At 46.3% G+C, this 18737-nt stretch overlaps 2 protein-coding genes across 8 annotated transcripts in view; both read right to left on the reverse strand.

Annotated features, from left to right (window-relative positions):
- LOC102914574 (leucine-rich repeat-containing protein 37A-like) overlaps nucleotides 1-4298 on the reverse strand; it is a 58244-nt gene extending 53946 nt beyond the window's left edge. Inside the window, exons 1-2 of one of the 5 annotated variants that reach the window (XM_076543478.1) lie at nucleotides 4122-4287; nucleotides 3791-3951 (exon numbers count right to left, since the gene is read on the reverse strand). The gene's annotated coding sequence lies outside the window, so the exon portion shown is untranslated. Of the gene's footprint in view, nucleotides 1-3790 lie in introns of all 5 variants that reach the window. The other 4 variants (XM_076543479.1, XM_076543477.1, XM_076543480.1 and 1 more) reach the window with 4 other exon arrangements.
- A 2331-nt stretch (nucleotides 4299-6629) lies between these two features.
- On the reverse strand, nucleotides 6630-13889 carry Lyzl6 (lysozyme like 6). 3 transcript variants are annotated; one of them, XM_042282933.2, is made up of 5 exons: nucleotides 13830-13889; nucleotides 11700-11885; nucleotides 9919-10077; nucleotides 8847-8925; nucleotides 6630-6981 (listed from the first exon to the last, which is right to left on the reverse strand). In XM_042282933.2, the coding sequence occupies exons 2-5, from the start codon at nucleotides 11839-11841 to the stop codon at nucleotides 6912-6914; spliced, it is 450 nt and encodes a 149-aa protein (XP_042138867.1). In that variant the 5' UTR covers nucleotides 11842-11885; nucleotides 13830-13889; the 3' UTR covers nucleotides 6630-6911. The 3 variants fall into 3 exon arrangements, with proteins under 3 accessions (XP_042138867.1, XP_015850483.1, XP_015850477.1); XM_015994997.3 differs by having other exon boundaries at nucleotides 13810-13878; XM_015994991.3 differs by having other exon boundaries at nucleotides 13716-13851.
- Nucleotides 13890-18737: the final 4848 nt, after the last annotated feature.

Below are 18737 nucleotides of genomic sequence, written 5' to 3' on the forward strand. Positions count from 1 at the left end.
CAGCAACTCGGGGGTTTCTGTCTTCATGGGACATCAGCACCACTTCTGCAGCACAGCAGAACCAAACAAAAGAACTGAAGCTCATGAAGCTGTTAGGGATTTGAATTAAAGTCCATTCTAGAAGTAAGTGTGTGTGTGTGTGTGTGTGTGTGTGTGTGTGTGTGCGCGCGCGCGCTACTGACATTACTGACACTAAAAGCCAGGGCCTCGCACGTTAGGCAAGCTCTTTACATCCACAGAACACCTAGAGTTTTAATGAAAAGAGTTAAAAAATAAACAATAGCCGGGCGGTGGTGGCGCACGCCTTTAATCCCAGCACTCGGGAGGCAGAGCCAGGCGGATCTCTGTGAGTTCGAGGCCAGCCTGGGCTACCAAGTGAGTCCCAGGAAAGGCGCAAAGCTACACAGAGAAACCCTGTCTCGAAAAAGAAAAAAAGAAAAAAAAAAAAAAAAAAAATAATCCCAGCTAACAGTGAGGTATCCTACAGCTTTAAGATCAATTAAGATTTGCGAATGAACTACCAGATATTGGCATTTTTATTACATACTACACAAACAGTGGAGAAATTTATGGACTATCAAAGTGATTAAGGTGATTAACTGTAGATGGTGGGCCAATTTATATATATATATTTACTTTCAACAGTAGTTGTCCTCTCACATAATCCAGTTCAATCCTTTTATCTAAAGTCCAAGATTAGAATGTTGAGAGTATGGTTGGTCAAAGTCTACAAAGTTTTCCTTCATCCTTGTTTGGCCATCAGTGGAAACCAAAGCAGTAATTTGCTAGTTCTTGGTATTGTGAGCCATTACAAGGGCCTGATGTCAAGCTGCCTTATGTCTGGTGCCAAGACAAACCTAGTTATAACAGACTTAAAATATCATAACCTGCCAAAGACTTCATTTTGGATATACTTGAAATGCAATGCTCACTTTACAGAGTGGATGTGAAGAACATTTTAACTATGTATAGAGAACCCCAAATAAATGCTATTTTTTTTTAAGTCACAGTACTTTCTGCATCATTTCCAGGAGGCAGGATTTACTAACTGCCCTCTGTTGGTGACAGTCACGATGAAAGGAAGTCCTGCAGAGAAAGCATAGCATTTCAAGCGAGCAAAGAAATGCTTAAGTCTTCACACCTAGCAGGTCCTACTTCAGAATATGATCCAAAATGCAGATGAAATGAAACTGCCACCAACCCCTCTCCAAATTACTAATCCATCAAAAGGAAGAAATACACCTATTCTATAAATTTTACAAGCAACAAAAACTATGAGAGGCTCATCTGAATGAATACACTTCTGTGAGATACAAATAAATTATTCCTCATGTTAACTCGATAAATATTTTACAAATCACTGTGAATCTTTTTTTTTTTTTTGAGACAATGTCTCCTATAACTGGATCCTCTTCTGAGTCCCAGGACAATGCTGAACTTCTGATCCTCCTATCTCCAACTCTTGAGTGCTGGGATTAGAAGTGTGTACCATTATGCCCACCTTTCATTTTTTTTTTAATGTGGTGCTAGAAATAGAACCCGGTGCTTCATGCTAGGCATGCACTCACTCTATCAATTAAGCGAATTCCCAGTCTTACAGTACAGTAGATACCATTAGTTCAAGATGTCTACTCCAATTGTGAAAAGTGTTATCTTGTCTTAGTCAAGTTTTTATTGCTGTAAAGAGACACCATGACTCTAGCAACTCTTTTTTTTTTTTTTTTTTTTTTTGGTTTTTCGAGACAGGGTTTCTCTGTGTAGCTTTGTGCCTTTCCTGGGACTCACTTGGTAGCCCAGGCTGGCCTCGAACTCACAGAGATTCGCCTGGCTCTGCCTCCCAAGTGCTGGGATTAAAGGCGTGCGCCACCACTGCCCGGCCCTAGCAACTCTTATAAAGAAAACATTTAATTAGGGTGGCTGGGGTGGCTCCCTTACAGTTTCAGAGGTTCAGTCCATAGTCAACATGATGGGGAGCATGACAGCGGGCAGGGAGACATGGTGGTGACTACATCTTGGCTTGCAGGCAACAGGAAGTAACTGAGACACTGGGCAGTACCCTGAGCATAGGAAACCTCAAAGCCTGCCCCAACAATGATACACTTCCTCCAACAAGGCCATACCCACTGCAACAAAATCACACCTCCTAAGAGTGCCACTCCCTATGAGATTATGGAGGCCAATTAGATTCAAACTACCACATATATATTCCTAAACTTTCAACAATACAAAATAAGTCAAAGCATTATTAGTAACCTATGGATCTGTTTATGCATCTTCGTTCCATCACAAGTCCTAATTCACCTCTGATAGGCATATATTTTGTTCTTTTCTTATCCCAAAAATCAAGCACAGTCCACACCATCTAGTAGAGGATTGGTAGTATGTCAGCTGAATGACTGAATGAGTGAATAAATGATTTAAAAATGAAATTGCTCTATCTGAAGATCTAAAACTAATTGCCTGCTAGAAAGCTGGCATGCCCAGCACTGCCAGGAAGACTGGCCGTGTGACGAGTCACACTGGGCTCTTCTGGACAAGCAGGAAGCACAGAGCCGTCACCTAAGATAAGCTTACCCCAGTGGTTGCTGGTAATCGTCTTCCTTCATGAAGAGAAAATGAAGTAAAAATTTCTCTTAAGGCGCTTTTAAAAACATCATTCTCTTTTCTATATTTATAAAAGGTATGTGTCAGGGGGAACAAGGTAGAAACTACCTGTATTCACCAAAGCTAAAAGAATACTTAAACTCTGTACTAAGTATGACTTCACTTATTCAATGATGGGCTTAATTTGTAAGATTCTTTTTGTTTGTTTGTTTGTTTGTTTGTTTTGTTTTGTTTTTCTCTGTGTAGCTTTGCACCTTTCCTGAATCTCACTCTGTAGCCCAGGCTGGCCTCGAACTCACAGAGATCCACCTGGCTCTGCCTCCCGAGTGCTGGGATTAAAAGTGTACACCACTGCCCAGCAACTTGTAAGATTCTTAACACCTAAGATTTATGAAATAGTCCCAGTTTCCAAAAAGCAGGAAAAACTCACTACTGTTTTGTAATTTCTCCAGTGACATCTATACTATATAAATGCCTGGACCTAGTCACAGGTTAGAAAACAGACACAATTAAATAATTAAACAATGCATGACAGATGATCTCCTCCATCATTAGAAGTGGATGAACGAAGATGGAAGAAAGTGTTGAACAAGGTACAGAAGCAGAGATGGTGTAATAGGGATCCCTACTAAGGAAAGTTCTCAGAGTCAATAAAAGTGGATGAGGAAAGCTACATGGACAAAGACAAGCAAAAAGACAGATCAGGTGGCCAATCATTAACTGAAACGGTCCTTGAAAAGGACAGGTGTTTGAACTGAGAGACATAGGTGTGGCCCCAGGCAGGCTCTGGGAAATTAAATCGGTTGGCATGCTGACATGGAAGAGGGTTTCTAGAGCACATTAAAGAAGCCTATTTTCTGGGAAATGGTTACAACGGACAGTTTGTCAAACTCACACGTCTTAAATGTACAGGAAAGCAACACAGCTAACCTCCTGTGATTTCTTAAATTTAAAGGCAACAGAAACCCGATGCCGAATATTCTACATGAGCACACTTGGGTTTGACCTCTTTACACCAGTCATTGCTGCAAACCTGGAAAAAAAAAAAAAATCATGTAACCATCCAGGAAGCCTGGAGCCCTCGCGGCTCAAGTGAAAATACACCGGGATGCACTTGTGAACCGGAGAGCCGTACAAACGCTAAGGCTGAACCCAACTTCGCTCCAGCTCCCTCATTTGTACCCACCTTCACGGACCACGTCTGAAGAGGAGGCTTCGGCTCTCAAGCCTTCGGGGCTCTCCGCGCGTCCCTGGCCCAGGAAAAGCTGGTGATGGTGTGGAAACCGGGGCCCGCCGCAGCGTTCGGGAAGGCCCGGATTATCAACAGACCGGCAAACTGGGAGAACGCTGTGAACGGAGAGAGAACGCTGTGGGAGGCCCACGACGAGAGCGCTCATCTCCCGCCCCAGTTCCCACGAGTCGCCGCCCTTCTCCCCGCACGGAGGAGGCGGCGAGTGCGGGCGAAGTGCGGGTGGCTAAGGGCGCCCCGCTGCCTCACTGCCCGCCGGGTCCTGGACCTGTGTCCGAAGCTCCAAGGGGGAGGGACCCGGCCTCCCCAGGCGCAGGAGGTGGCCTCGTCCATCCCCCGTCCTCAGTGCAGCCTCCACCAGAGGGCCCAGAGCTCAAGTTTCCACTCAACGCTTTCGCGCTCTTGGTGCAACTCCTACTTCCTCCCCTCACTGCGCCTGCGCGGCGAGCAACGCCTGCACCGGCGCACGTGCAAAGGGTGTGGCCCGCGGCGGGACAGCTTCGTCCTTACCCTTCTCACCCGGCAGACCTCGGTTGTATAATCCTCAGCTCCAACCGCACCGCTCCGACGCTAGAGGTGACTCTAGTGCTCCTAACCAAGCATTTTTTCATGGGTAGACATACAGGATCCAGCTGGCTTCATCTTCACTTCCGAAAGAGTCTAAAATACAGTCAGCGCTGTTGAACTGGTGGGAAATGACTTCTAAACATGGGATCCTTTGAGTTAACTTTAAAGAGTTTTAAATATGCAAAACTAAGCAGATTTCAACCACTAGGGGTCTAGCGTGAAACCTTTAAAGGCATGTATGTCCCTGCTTGTCCTGGAGTTTCTGGGGATGTGTATATGAGGAGTTTGGAGAGTGTGAGAAGCTGTGAGTTAAGTGAGAAGAAAAATTTGGGAAGGGATCAAAATGAACCCACATAAATACTGGAGCTGATATACCTAAGAAAGGTGTTCCAGGAGATACAATGGGCTACTTGGAGTAACGCTCAGAGAGAAGGGAGCCCTAAGGCTCAATAATTCTAGGCTTTCGGAGGATGAAAGGACTGAAGAACATTAATTCTAAGTGACAGTCCTCAGGTCCATACTGGTCTATGATGACGTTTTCACCTGTCCTCAACAAAATAACTAAAGTACATTTTATTTTAATGTTTACAGGTGCTTTTGCCTGCATGTATGACTGTGCACCACACATACTTGTTGCCCACGGAGGCCAGAAGATGGTGTTGGATCCCCTGGAACTGGAATTACAGGCAGTTGTGAGCTGCCATGTGGGTGCTAGGAATTTAAGCCTGTATTTCCAAAAGAGCAGCCAGTGCTCTTAACCACTGAGACATCTCTCCAGTCCTGACAATATTAGTTTTTAATTTTATAAAATGAAGTGTATTATATTCCCCTCTCCTGCATGTATGACTTCCATAAAAATTTGATGCTAGAAATTATTTTACCAAAAAATGCTGAGACTAGTTGTAATATTCTTAACGAAGTATTGAAATCAAGTTCGAATTTGTGATGATTTATCCTTATCAGCTTGACTAGATTCAGGATCACCATGGAAACACACCATGGGGTGTGTCTGGGAGGATATTTCCAGGAAAGTTTTAACTGAGGAAGGAAGACCGACTTGAATGTGGGTGGCACTATCCCTTGGACTGGGGTTCTGGACCAATCAAAAAGGAGAAAGTGAGCTAGTTGAACATCAGCATGCATCTCTTTCTGCTTTCTAAGTGCAGATGCCATATGATCAGTTAGTCTCACACTCCTGCTGCCATGTCAACCGTGATGGACTGGACCCTCAAACTGTGAGCCAAAGAATGAAAAATAAGAAATAAAACCCTGGGTTTTTCGGGTATTTTGACACAGCAGCAAGACAAGTATCTAATGTGGGGCTCTTCTGGCTTAGTTATTGGTTGACTTCCTACTTGCTTGTGAAATACAGAAGTCAGGAAGCTAGTGAACAGTCAGATCCTTTGTTGATGCAGTTAAGGCTTCGGGTAGAGGAATAAGCAGCCCACGTTAGCACTCCAGTTTAGTTAGACACTGCTGATACTGGCTGTGTGCAGGACACTTCCCCAGCTGTCCCTTTTCTGCCTTTGTGCCTTGTCCTTAAGGAAATTATACTCCATGTCTGCTCCTGCCAAACCAATCGGATCCTATCCAGAAAAGCTTTCATGCGTGTGTGTGTGTGTGTGTGTGTGTGTGTGTGTGTGTGTGTGTGTGTACACCCACATACCACTGCACTGGTGTGTAGGTCAGGACAACTTCCAGGAGTCAGTTTTCTTCTACCATGTAGGTTCCTGGGATTGAACTCAGGTCCTCAGGCTTGGCAGCAAGCACTCTTGCCTGCTGAGCCATTTTGCTGGTCCTCTTCTACTTTAAAAAAAAAATTTTTTTTTGATAATCTAGATTCTCATTCATTCTCTCCAAGTCATTGGCACCTGTTACCATATTTTTATCTCAGTACCATTTTCTCCATTTCAATGCCACTCAGCCCCACTGGCTACCTATATCTGAATCTTCTATTAACCTTTAAAAATAGTTGTCTGGGTGTAATTACTAATAGCTTGGTACTGTTTCTAAGCAACAAGTATAGATTTTAGTAAATATTTTATTACCCACTGTAATGTCTGTGGCTGTCTCTTCTTCACTAACTTAATTGTGAATCCCTTAAGAGCAGCAGATATATATATGTCAGTCTTCCTTTTTCTCATGTCTAGAACACTCTTAAAGTGGTACGTACTCAAATGTAAGTGGAATTAAGAACTAAATAAACACATTATTTGCCCAGAGTATGCTTTAATAAATTTTTAAAAAATAATTGTATTTATTTGACGTCTTCTTGGTTTGCAAATGACAGTTTAGAACAAAGGAACTGGGTCTGGATGAACACAAGCAGGGAACCTCCGTAAGACATTTTCCCCTGGGACTCTGGTCAGTTTTACTTGTGAGTGGGAAGAGAAGAAAATAGTGTGAGGTGAAAGCAAGAAGATGAAGTAGTGAAGAATCTCCCAGTAGAGCGGGGGTTCTGGAGTGACTCTCCAGGGGTCTGCACCCTGGTTCATCCCAGATGGCATCCTGTCATCCAATAGGAGAGCGGCCGTTCTGAACAGTGCAACCTCCACTCTACCCTGTGGAGTGAAAAGAGAAGGTTTTTGTCCTCTGTTTAATTGCCACTTCTCCACACGTGTGATCTAGTACTGGCGACGCCTCCCTGCAAAGCAGCACCCAGAGTCCACTTCGTTCCTGGCTGGGCTGTCCTTTCTGAGTCTTCTTTGAGGTTCCCTCACTCCCGGGGCTTGCCCTCTTCCCTCATTCATAAGCATCCACATTTTTAATTCCTCACTTCCCTTTGAAGGTGGGGGTCACTATTCTATAGGATTTAGAGCTAATTAAAACAAAATCCTAGTTGCAACCTTTGAACCTCCCCTTCAAAAAGGATCAGCCCCAATGATCATTAAGTTTCCTTCCTGGATCTTGTTTTGAGCATGCAACACTTACAACTCTTTGCATTCTTACCAGTTCCTGTATATGGGCATTTGTATTAGTTTTAGGTCCAGTTTGAAGCACAGAAAAGGTTAAGTGGTCCCCTATGCCTCCAGTTTTGAGGAGCTGAAAACTTTGAGGTATCTGTCCCACTAAGGAGTCCCTTTTAATAGGAAATATTGTTGATTATGAGAAGGCCTCTGCAGGAGACACGTTTGTATGACGACTTCGCTATGCTTTTAGCGGGTTGGATCAAGGGGGAAAACACTGGTTCACACTGAACCAATTAGAGTCACTGTATCAGGAACTTTGACTAACCCATCCTCCAAGGACTTTAAGTTACAGACTTGGGATGTTGTCTTGTGGATTGGAGAGCAGGGGATGCTGGTCTGCAGAGACTGGTGACTTGAATGTGGAAGCCGTGGAAGCAGAACTGGCCATGAGAAGTCTCTCCTGAGATTCCAACTTTCTCCTGAGGCCCAGCTGCATCCCTTCAGTGGGCTCAGTAAGAGACATCCTCTCAAAATAAATTTCTGGGCTGGGGGATGGTTCACAAACATAAAGACCAGAGCTGGAATTTCTCCCAAAACCCACATAAGTGTCAGGAAGGCCTGTCCACCTCGAATTCCAGTGTTCTGAGGGCTGAGACAGGGGATTCCTGGAACAAACTCCTCAGCCAGACTAGCCAAATCCGTGAGCTCTGGGTACAATTTGGAGACTGCTCAATGAATAAGGTGAAGAGAGACCGAGGAAGACTCCATCAACATCAGGCCTCCACACACATGTATGCAGACATGCATACCACACACATACACAAACTAAAAATAAGTAACAAAATATTTAAACATGTGAACAAATAGTTTTCCTCTGCTAACTCAAGTTGCTTTGTCTTATTACAATCAAAAATTATTGCAGGGAAGTGGTAGTGCACGCCTTTAATCCCAGCATTGGAAGGTAGAGGCAGGTGGATCTCTGTGAGTTCAAGGCCAGCCTGGTCTACAAAGCAAGTTCCAGGACAGCTAGAGCTACACAGAGAAACCCTGCCTCGAAAAATAAAACAAAAACTAAAAAAAAAAAAAAAGAAAAAGAAAAAGAAAAAGAAAAGTTATTAATTCAATATCACAGAAAGAATCAACCCCAGGTATTATGTCAAAGAGTGCTATCCACTACCCCATCTTTTTCCTTTTTTAAATTTTTTGAGATTTTCATTTTTATTTTGTATGTGAGAGTATTTGCCTGTGTACCATGTGCATGCAATGTCAGTGGAGGCCAGAAGAGGGTGTTGGTTCCCCTAGGGCTGGAGTTGCTGATGTTTGTGATCTGTCGTCTGTGGGTGCTAGGAATTGAACCAGGGTCCTCTGAAAGAGCAGTCAGTGATATTAACCACTGAGCCATCTCTCCAGCTCCATGCTTTTCTAAACCTCTGTAAGCGATTGCCCACAAGTCCTTGTCCACTGCCTCTCGCTCTGTCGTATGCTCCTCCTAACTCAATCCTACCCGTCCTCCTCACCAGTTTCTCATCCCTCCTGATCCAGACACAATCTTTTTCGCACAGTGGATAGATGGAAGGAGGTTGGGACCCAGCATATCTGAAAAGAAAGAGGAGGTCACCTGTGATATGTTCAAAGGCTGAACCCAAAGACTAAACAGACACTGTCTCTGCCTGCACTTGTCAACCTAGGGCCTGAGCACTTCCAGATTAGGCAAGGCCTCCATCCTAGGGGCCCATTTAGATAGCCCTGCAGTGGCTGCCTGAGATGGGAAGTGAGGCCAGGAGGAGACTGAGCCTGCCCACTGCAGTTCCTCCAGCCAGGGTAGGTAACGGCTCACCCAGAGTTTTCAGATTTCTGGGAGGAAGACCAAGAAAAAGTCCTGCTTATAAAGGGGTCTGTAGGTGACAAACCCAAGAATGTTAGGGTAGGAAGGAGCCACTGGCCCTGCCAAGCCTCCTAGATTAGCTTTGAGGCAAGAAATTTGTACCTGGCCTTTAATCTGGCTGTTAGCCTGGGAACAAGTGAATGGATATACCTGAGCATTTAAGGCCACAAGTCACATTTCCAGGCTGCCTCCCTCCTTTCCCCCTTCCCTCCCTCCCTCCTCTCCTCCTCCCCTCCCTTCCTCAGACAGCATCTCACTGTATGGCCCCAGGCCAGCCTTGGATTTCTGGGCTCAGACAGTCCTCCTGCCTCAGCCTCCCAAATAGGTGGTACTAAAGACAACAGCCCTTAGAAGTTCTCTGAGCCTCAACTTGCTCCTCTGGGAAGCAGGGATCATAAAGTTTCTATTGTGTGGAAGGATGGATAAAATAAGCTATGCATAGGATATGCTCAATATATAACATGTTGTTAATTAGTGTGCCTGCAGTGCCACTCCCAGCCATTAAGAGCCTTTCTGGACCCTCCTCAAGGGACCCTCCAGACCCCATGCAAGGATGGGGCGTTAAGACTGTGGAGCGATTCCTCTACTCAGTCAAGGGACTCCTTGCTCTTTAAACCATCCCTGGAAGGACAGGCCTAGGCTGTGCCTGTAGTAGAGCCTGGTTTCCTCTCTCAGCACCCCCACCCCAGGGCTCCCAGCCAGACCTTCACAGTCCATGTGGCAGAAGTTCTCTGAATGACTCAGGTAGTCATTGCACCAGTAATGGCTGTTGATCTGGAAGATGCCGTAGTCGAAGCTGCCGTCTACATTCTCGTTCACCTTTGATGTGTTGAAGTTGCTTTCCACAAAAGCCAAGCACAGCCCTTAGAACAGAGAGAAGAGGCTCAGGCGTTAGAAGGATGCAAACTGAGTGGGAAGGAATCCACTGAACAAAAGTGGGATCAGGAGAGGGAACAAGGCCCAAGAGGCTAGCTATTCCTGAAGAGCTAGAAGTACCCACAGACTCCATCCGTCCTTCAGTCCATTTCCCTGTCCATTTGTACAGCTGTCCCCCCATCTTTCCACCCACTTATGTTTTCTACACTTGCTGAGTACCTACTGTGTGCCAGGACTATGCACAGCCCAATGGACTGGTGTTGACTTCAAGGGGCCTAGAACAAAAGTATGTGCTTAACACACACACACACACACACACACACACACACACACACACACGCACGCACGCACGCATGCACGCACGCACGCACGCATGCACACACACACACACACACACACAGCATGAGAAGTGGAGAAAGTGTCACAAGGCAGGTGTGCACAGATTTCAGGTGGAAAGGAAAGAACCCTTCCATGTAGGACCATGGACAAAGCCTTTGCACTGGCTGCTCCTTTGGCCTGGAATGCCTTTCCTCTAGACATTTGTCGGTTCATTCAACACTGCCCAGGGTCACTTCCTCAGAGTCTGTCTCTGACCTCCTCATTTCAGCAGTTACCTTTGCACATGTATTTGTTTTTAAGATTTTTTTTTTAAGTGTGTGTGGTGGGCGGTGCAGGGCAGGTGGGCAGACAGACAGAGACAGAGAGACACAGAGAGAATGAGAATGCGTGTTGAAGTTAGAAAACTTTTGGGAGACGGTTCTCCTCTTTGCCTTTCTTGTTTCTGCAGGTGCATCACGGACTCCAGGCTGGCCAGCCTATGAACTTCAGGCTACTTTCCCTTCCTCTGCACTCATTTTGCCATAGAGTCCTGGGATTATAGGTGTGGTAAACAGTGTCATCTTTAATTATGTGTGTCTGTGTGTGTGCGACTTCAGGGTACCTGTGGAGGCCAGGGGTATCAGGCTCCCTGGAGATGGAGTTGCAGATGGTTGCGAGCTGTTGGACATGGGTGCTAGGACTCAAATCCAGGTGTTCTGGAGGACCAGAACATGTTCTTAACTGCTGAGCCATTTCTCCAGCTCCAACTTTTCAAAACAATGTTGGTTTTAGGGATCAGATTCGGTTGTCAGGCTCACAGGGCAAGCGCTTCTACCTGCTGAGCCGTCTGCTGACCCCTGAAGCCTTTTTTTTTTTTTTTTTTTTTTTTTTTTGCCTGCTTGTTTGAGACAAGAACTCGCTATCTATCCCTGCTTGGCCTCATAGCAACCCTCTTGCTTTCAACTCTGGGAATCATAGGCCTGCATCACACACTTAGTGCGTGTGTCACCGCCAGCCAAGACTTTATGTCTGCGTGTGTGCTTGTTGCTGCTATTGCCCTCCTAGAGTGTGATCACGGTGAGGGAAAGAATTTGATTACATTGAAAACAGTGGTGCATAATAAGTGCTCAGTTAATGGTTGTTGGTTGAAATGCGGCGTGTTGGGAAAGGCTTCTTGGTGGGGGCGGGAGATGGTTCTTTGAACTTGACTTTGAAAGACAAATGGCAAAGGAGGGAAGGGGGTAAGAGAGCTAGAGGAGGGGTGGAGAGGAGCTGAGGCAGCGGCACTCACAGTCGGCCAGGGAGTAGCCCTCAAACCCATCCAAGTCCTCCTCGTGCAGTATCTTGGCCAAGGCACAGCGATTGATGAGGTCTCCACCATTCACCACCAGGAGGCAACTTGCCATGCAGATAAGCAGCACCTTCATCATCATCGAAAGGAACAAGGTGCCTGCCAGCCTCTGAGAGCCTGGGGGATCTGAGGAGAGAAACCGCATTTTCCTGCTCACTCAGTGCTCAAAGCCTGGTGAGTTTCAGTGCCCCCCTCTACCCCAGTCTCGCTTTACAGCCCAAACCTATCCTGGAAATCAGTATGTAACCAGGCTGGCCTTCAGCAATCCTCCTGCCTCTGCTTCCAGAGCCTTAGCGTCACAGACAAGAGCCACCACACTCAGCTCATTTTTTTTTTAATTCATATCATATTTTGGGTCACGGGAAATTGAAACACAAAAGGAGAAAGAGAGTAATCTCATGATCCTCTGCATACCCATTGCCCAGATTCAACAGCTCAAAATCAAGACCACCCCGGCTTCATCTGCAGGTCCTCCTGTAATTAGGCACAGGCAGCATTTGGGTGCAGGATGGGGAGCAAGGCTGACAAAGGAGGGGAGTAGACTGTGCTTCACCAGCATTTGTGGTGTGTGTTTGAGCATGTGCCTTCAGAGGAAGGACTGGAACACTGGGGTGCCGATCTCCCCCAAGCCATACTCCCAGACATGTGAAATACGACCTTCACCTCTGCAAACTATGCCTTGTGCAATTCCTGGTGGGTTACTTGTAGATTCTGTTGGCTTGTTTCTGTCAAGGTGCATATCAGAAGCAAGTAAAAGTAATCTTGTTATAGAAATAACCTGCACTTTAATGCTCTCTCTGTCTCTCTGTCTCTCTCTCTCTCTCTCTCTCTCTCTCTCTCTCTCTCTCTCTCTCTCTCAATCTGTGTGTGTGTGTGTGTGTGTGTGTGTGTGTGTGTGTGTGTGTGTGTGTGTGTGTTTGAAGATCAAGGACTCTGAATTCCCACCCACTGCCAGCTATCAAAGGCTGGGCTGCTGTGCGACTTTGAACAACATACTTATCTCTCTGGACCCCATGTGTGAAATGAAAATTTATTTATTAATACCTACCCAATCAGAATGATGGTATGATTAAGATACATAATAAACACCCAAGACTTTGTTTCGTGTTCCTTACAAAGTGGAACCGAGACTCCTAGGAATGTGGCAGATTTCTGGACTACAATAGGAATATGGTGTGGGCATAATGATTGGTTTGAACAAGAACTATCATGGGTACCAAGTCTGAGGTGGTGGAAGCTAGAGGAATATCAGGACTTGTATACATGGTCTTGGTCCTCCCCATATTGCTTAGCAAAACCCAGACAGTGTTTTGACCTTGCAACTAAAATTAACATTGTCATTGAGGGACAAAGGGACACTCTGTACCTCTAGATACATAAACTCTTGCGAGGTGCTCTGGCCAAGGATGGGAAGCCTGGGTCTAATGATGAAGAAATGAAGAAGAGAGTATAAAATAACTGTGTTCTCTCCTTCAAAATGTTCATTCCATGAGAGCACATGGGGCCTGCTCCTGTCGTAGGATATGCATCTTTCCCTTTAAACCAGGTGTATGGTGTTGATAGCAAAGGCCCAATCCCTCCACCTTCCCCTCAGCATCTGCAGGGGCAAGATGGCTTCTCTGGTGACCTTGCTTGCCTCCTGGTCTCTTGTTTTGCCTATCTTTGCCACACAGCATGCACTCGGGAGGGACATTCTTTGGCTATTCTCACTACCCCACTCTGTTGTTGCAAAGAGAACAAATGGCCCTGTTGAATTAGGATTTCAGGGAAATAGCAAATTGCTGTTTGACAGATACTTGCAGCCCTCCCCATCCTGACTCAGAATGTCCCTCTGAGATAGGTTTCTCAGAGCCTTGGGATGCTGAAAGGTCTGCCTTGGGCGATTACACCCCTCAAGGATTCCCCTTGGGGTTACAGTGGTCCCATCATGGGGCTCTATCCAGCTTCCAAGCCTACCTACTTCTCTGGCCCTAACTCCCAGCCAGCCCAGGGCCTTCTGGAAGGATCTACGGGACAAGGTGGTTTGTGGCAGGAACCTCCTCTTCCTCACCAAGCACTCTCCAGCCCCACCTGGCTAATGGTTCTCCTTCTTCTCAAGAAGGCATGTGTTCTTGACCACCCCAGCCTTCTGGAACCCTGGTTCTATGATGTCATCACTCCCGTAAATATGCTGGTTTGAACTGTGCAAACTGTCTAAGCTTTAGGTAGCAATGGCAGATGGGTCTGGAAGGCAAGGAGCCCCATGTAAGGCAGACCAACAGGGCAGAACCCTTCCGCCTCCCTTTCTTTCTGGGAACAGGACCACCTTGGTTTCTTAGGAAGAGCTGCCAGTCACAGGTCCCGCCCCTGAGCTGCAAGGGTGTGTGTCCATGTTTGTATTCTGAATTGGAACTCTGCAGAGCTAAGGAGCTTTGCACAGGACCCAGAGCCTGCATTTTGAATTTCTGTGGACACAGCCCCTATGAGGCACTAAGCCTTCATGAAAAGTCTGTGGAGTCTGGACCAGGATCCAGTCCCAGAGGCAACCCTTCAGGGATTCACACACATCCTTCCTTCTCCTGTCTGGGACTCAGTGAGTGCCCCTTCTTACATAAACACATTTGAGTTGTGTTTCTGTTGTGTGCTCACAAAGAAGACCTACCTGGAAGGACTTCAAAGGGGCACTGAAAAATATTTAGAAATTACTGTCATTAAACAAAATATATTCTGTGGAAAGGGAATTATGGGTCAGGCATGATTAAGAAGCACAACATAACTTACAAGTCCGGAAACAACGCCCACCATCTTGAAGCTGATACTTGCTGTGCTAGCCAGCAGCCACTAGAGGACAGAAGCAGCCTTGGTTTCCGAGTTCATGTTTCCTGGAGTGTCTTCCCTTAGGTGCCCCAGCCTCCCCCAGGTGGCCACTACCATTCCCTTTAGACTTGGTACAGCTTGGATTTCAGCCTCAGTCTCTTTGATTCTGATTCTACCTTGTCAGTCCATCAGCACCAAGAGAACTTCCTGCACTCCCAGATCTTTGTCAAAGAGGGTCCTGACTCGAATAGTGGCAGTCACAGTTTCCGGTTTGTGGAGCTGGCGATGGCATGAGAGAGTTGTGATTCTCCGGGTATCTTTCGAGAAATCTCCCATTCCCTTTGCCTGGAGCCTCACAGTGAGGAAGCAGAGTGACTGAAGGGGCCAGCTGCTGCAGCTTCACAGGCTTAGGTAGCCTAGTTAGCACACAGTAGACAGGGTGACTGGGGCGAACCACTCAATAAAGGAGAAGAAAAAGAGAGCAGGGTTAATGCACCCAGGTGAAGTGATGGGGCTGTGCCCGTGGGATGAGGCACAGAGTCTTCCTAGGAGAACAAATGTCGACCCCGACGAGCTCTGCTACAACGCTCAACACTTAGCAGGGAATCCTAAGAATCAGCTTCAGAGAAGCTGAGCATCGTGCGCAAAGTCTCCGAGCTGGAAGGAGGCAGCCTAAAAGCTAAACCCAGATTTGACATGAACATGTGAGCTTAGCTGCTACTCAAGGGCACTCACATAAACAAAATTGTCATTATTTATTTATTTATTTATTTGTTTGTTTGTTTGTTTATTTGAGGCAAGAACTCCCTCTGTAACCCAGGCTAGCCCCAGACTCGCAGTCTACTTCCTGCCTTAGCCTCCCAAGTGCTGATGGGCTTACCCTGGAGCACCAGTGTCCAGCCTGCTGTTGTTTTTTTGAGGAAAGCCACACCACATGTTGCAAATCTGTGAGGTGGCTTAGTACGTTTCCCGTTTTGTTTTGTTTTCATTTTCTGTTGATTGTTGAGTCTAGGTGCTTAATCGGATGAAGGTTTAAACTTTCATTGAGTCTAGTTGTCTCCCCAAAGGTATTTTCCTACTTTATTTCTGTTGCTGCAATTAAAATACCCTGACAACAAACAACATAGGAGAGAAAGGACTTGTTTTAGCTTTCACTTCCAGGTTACAGTCCATTGCTGCTGGGAAGGGACCATTGCACTTCCAGGTTACAGTCCATTGCTGCTGGGGAGTCACCATGAAAGGAGCTTGAGACAATGGTCACATCACATCCCCAGTGAATAGTGGAGAGAAATGGATGCATGAATGCTGCCTGATTGCCTTCTTGTGATCAGCTTGATCTCTCTACTCTTAAACAGTTCAGGATCGCCTAGGGAATGGCACTGCCCACAATGGGCATGCTCCTCCCATATCAGTTGACTTGGTTAAGACAACCACCAATAGACATGCCCATAGGGCAATCCAAAGCAGACAGTCTCTTGTTGACAGACTCCCTTTCCAGATGATTCTAGGTTACATAAGCAATTATAGCTAACTATCACAAGCACATAATGGCCTCCTTAACAACATTGACATAGTTGGTGTTGAGTGCTACTCCAAACAGTACATACTCTTAAGAGCTGAGCCATCTCTCCAACCCAGTTCCCTTTTTAAAATTCTTATGAAGTAAGAGGTAGCAACCACTTTTTAAAATAAAGGCCTACGTAGTATTATTTCAGCCCCTTCAGACCGTAAGATCTCTGGTGGAGCTTTGGTGCTGTCATCATGGCACAAAATCAACCACAGATAATGCATCCGTAAATAAGTCTGTGCTACAGTAAACTTTCTTTGCAAAAACAGGTGGTGCAAAAACAGACTTGGTTCATCAGCTTGGCACTGATCTGTCTTATAAACAACAATGTGTGGTGTGCCTCCTTTGAGACCAGCCCTTGTAGTATTAAATAATCATTTTCTTGTGTTAGTGGTTTCATGCTATTTTCAGAAGCAGGGTCCTTTTTCAAATGAAACATAATAAAATTCATCTAGCCAAGGACTGGAGAGATGGCTCAGCAGTTAAGAGCACTGGCTGCTCTTACAGAGGACCCAGGTTCACTTCTCAGCATCCCCCCTGTAACTCCATTTCCAAAGGGTCTGTCACCCACTTCTGGCCTCCGTGGATACTGCACGCAAAGGGCCTGGATCTTTGAAAATCTTAACAATAGCAGTTAAGATCATGAAGTGAGTGTAGCTAGAGTTTTCCTGCCTTGTCCACAATCAGTACAAATCTTTGTCACCCGCCAGTCCCACAGCCGCTCAGACCCAACCAAGTAAACACAGAGACTTATATTGTTTACAAACTATATGGCCGAGGCAGGCTTCTTGTTAACTGTTTTTATAGCTTAAATTAATCCATTTCCATAAATCTATACCTTGCCATGTGGCTCATGGCTTACTGGTGTCTTCACATGCTTCTTGTCATGGCAGCAGCTGGCAGTGACTCCTTCTGTCTTCTTGTTCTTTCTTTTTCTCCTCCCCATTAGTCCCACCTATACTTCCTGCCTGGCCACTGGCCAATCAGTATTTTATTTAATGACCAATCAGAGCAACACATTTGCCATACAGAACATCCCACAGCAAGTGAGTGTACCAAGACAACCAGTCCCAGAAACATTTATCAAACCTGCCCCTTGCTTTACCTTTTCAGATGTCTCATTGGCTAGAAGAGGTCATATGGCTAGTTTGTAGAAAGTGTGAATTCTTGGTTCATCCATGGTGACAGTCAATCACAGGTCACAGGAGGATGGATCCCTGCGCCCAAACAGTTCGAGTGGAAGAGGTAGTAGGATTGGCCCAGGCACTATCGTGGGTCCTCTGTTTCTGGAAGAGAATGTGTCATTGGCAGCTCCCACTGTAGCTGGTTGCAATGGAGGCAAAGCAAATATCACCCATTTTCCCCAGGTCAAGCTTCCTTAACAAGACTGGATACAAGCTTAGCCAGAGCTAGCCCCTGTGCCTTGCCCCAAGTACCTGTTTGATGCCCAGAGTTCAAAGGCACTTCCCTTAAACTACTGAATGTGAGATTACTTCCTGTCTTCACAGGTCCTGATGCAAGTGATGAGAGACACTACATGCCTGGTCCTCCTTTGGGTCGGTATCTGATTGCCATCCTGTTACCTTGGAGACTCAGTGCTGAGCCCTTAGATGTGCTCATGAAGCCTGAGAATGGTTTCCCATGCTTAAGCTGGAGTTGGCATCACTAAGCCATTTGGGACACCAACTGAAGCTTCCCTTCCTGTGTTCCATTAGCCTGTGGCACTGGCCTGGCCTCTGGGTGCCCAGCATGCATTGTCTGCCCCTAGCTATCATTTTTAACCAGCTTGTCCTTACCAGGTTTCTCTGTCCTCCTCTCTGCCTGCGCTCCTTGTGGTGGGGATTGACCTGCACACCATGATTTCCCAGAGGTGGAACCCCTTTTTATTGTTTTGAGACAGGGTACCATACATCCCAAATGGGTTTCAAACTTAACAGGTAGCAGAGAGAGGATGATCTTGAACTTCTGATCTGCCTGCCTCTATTTCTCCAGGGCTGGAATTACAAGCCTGAAACACCATGCTTGGTTTATACTATGCTGGAAGTCAGGCCTAGGGCCTTATGCAAGTGCCCTACCAGCTGAGCTACACCCCCAGCCCTTCCTTTTGTTTTTTTGTGAGACTTTCCTAGAACATATGGGAGTTCACCTGCCTGAGCCTGTTACCCCACCCCTCCCCAGGCTGGTACTACAGGCATGAGCCACGGGACCCACCTCTTTAAGGTTCCACCATCTCCTAGTGCCACCACACTGGGAACAAAGTCATCAACACATAGACCCTTGGGGGACATTCCAACCCTATTCAAACTTCAGCAACCATCAAGCAGCCCTGATTTTCCCTCCAGCTGTCTACACTGGCAAATATCCCCCAAGGGTCCACAATAACAGGGAACCACAGGCTCCTCAAGCCCTGTCATTAAGGGCTGGCATCTTGCTCCACTCCCCGTTGTACTGGCTGGTGGGGAGGCTGGTGCCCAAATGGGCAGCCCAGAAGGAGCCTTCTCCCGTTTTTCCTTCCTCCGGGCTTGTTCTTTCTGCTCGGGAAGCCAGATGCTTCGCAGTTTAATTACATGCTTTGCAGTTGGAAGTACAGAATGTCAGTGCTGGAAAGGAAGGAC

Source organism: Peromyscus maniculatus, chromosome 8, assembly GCF_049852395.1.
Source record: "Peromyscus maniculatus bairdii isolate BWxNUB_F1_BW_parent chromosome 8, HU_Pman_BW_mat_3.1, whole genome shotgun sequence".
Taxonomy (NCBI): Eukaryota; Metazoa; Chordata; class Mammalia; order Rodentia; family Cricetidae; genus Peromyscus; species Peromyscus maniculatus.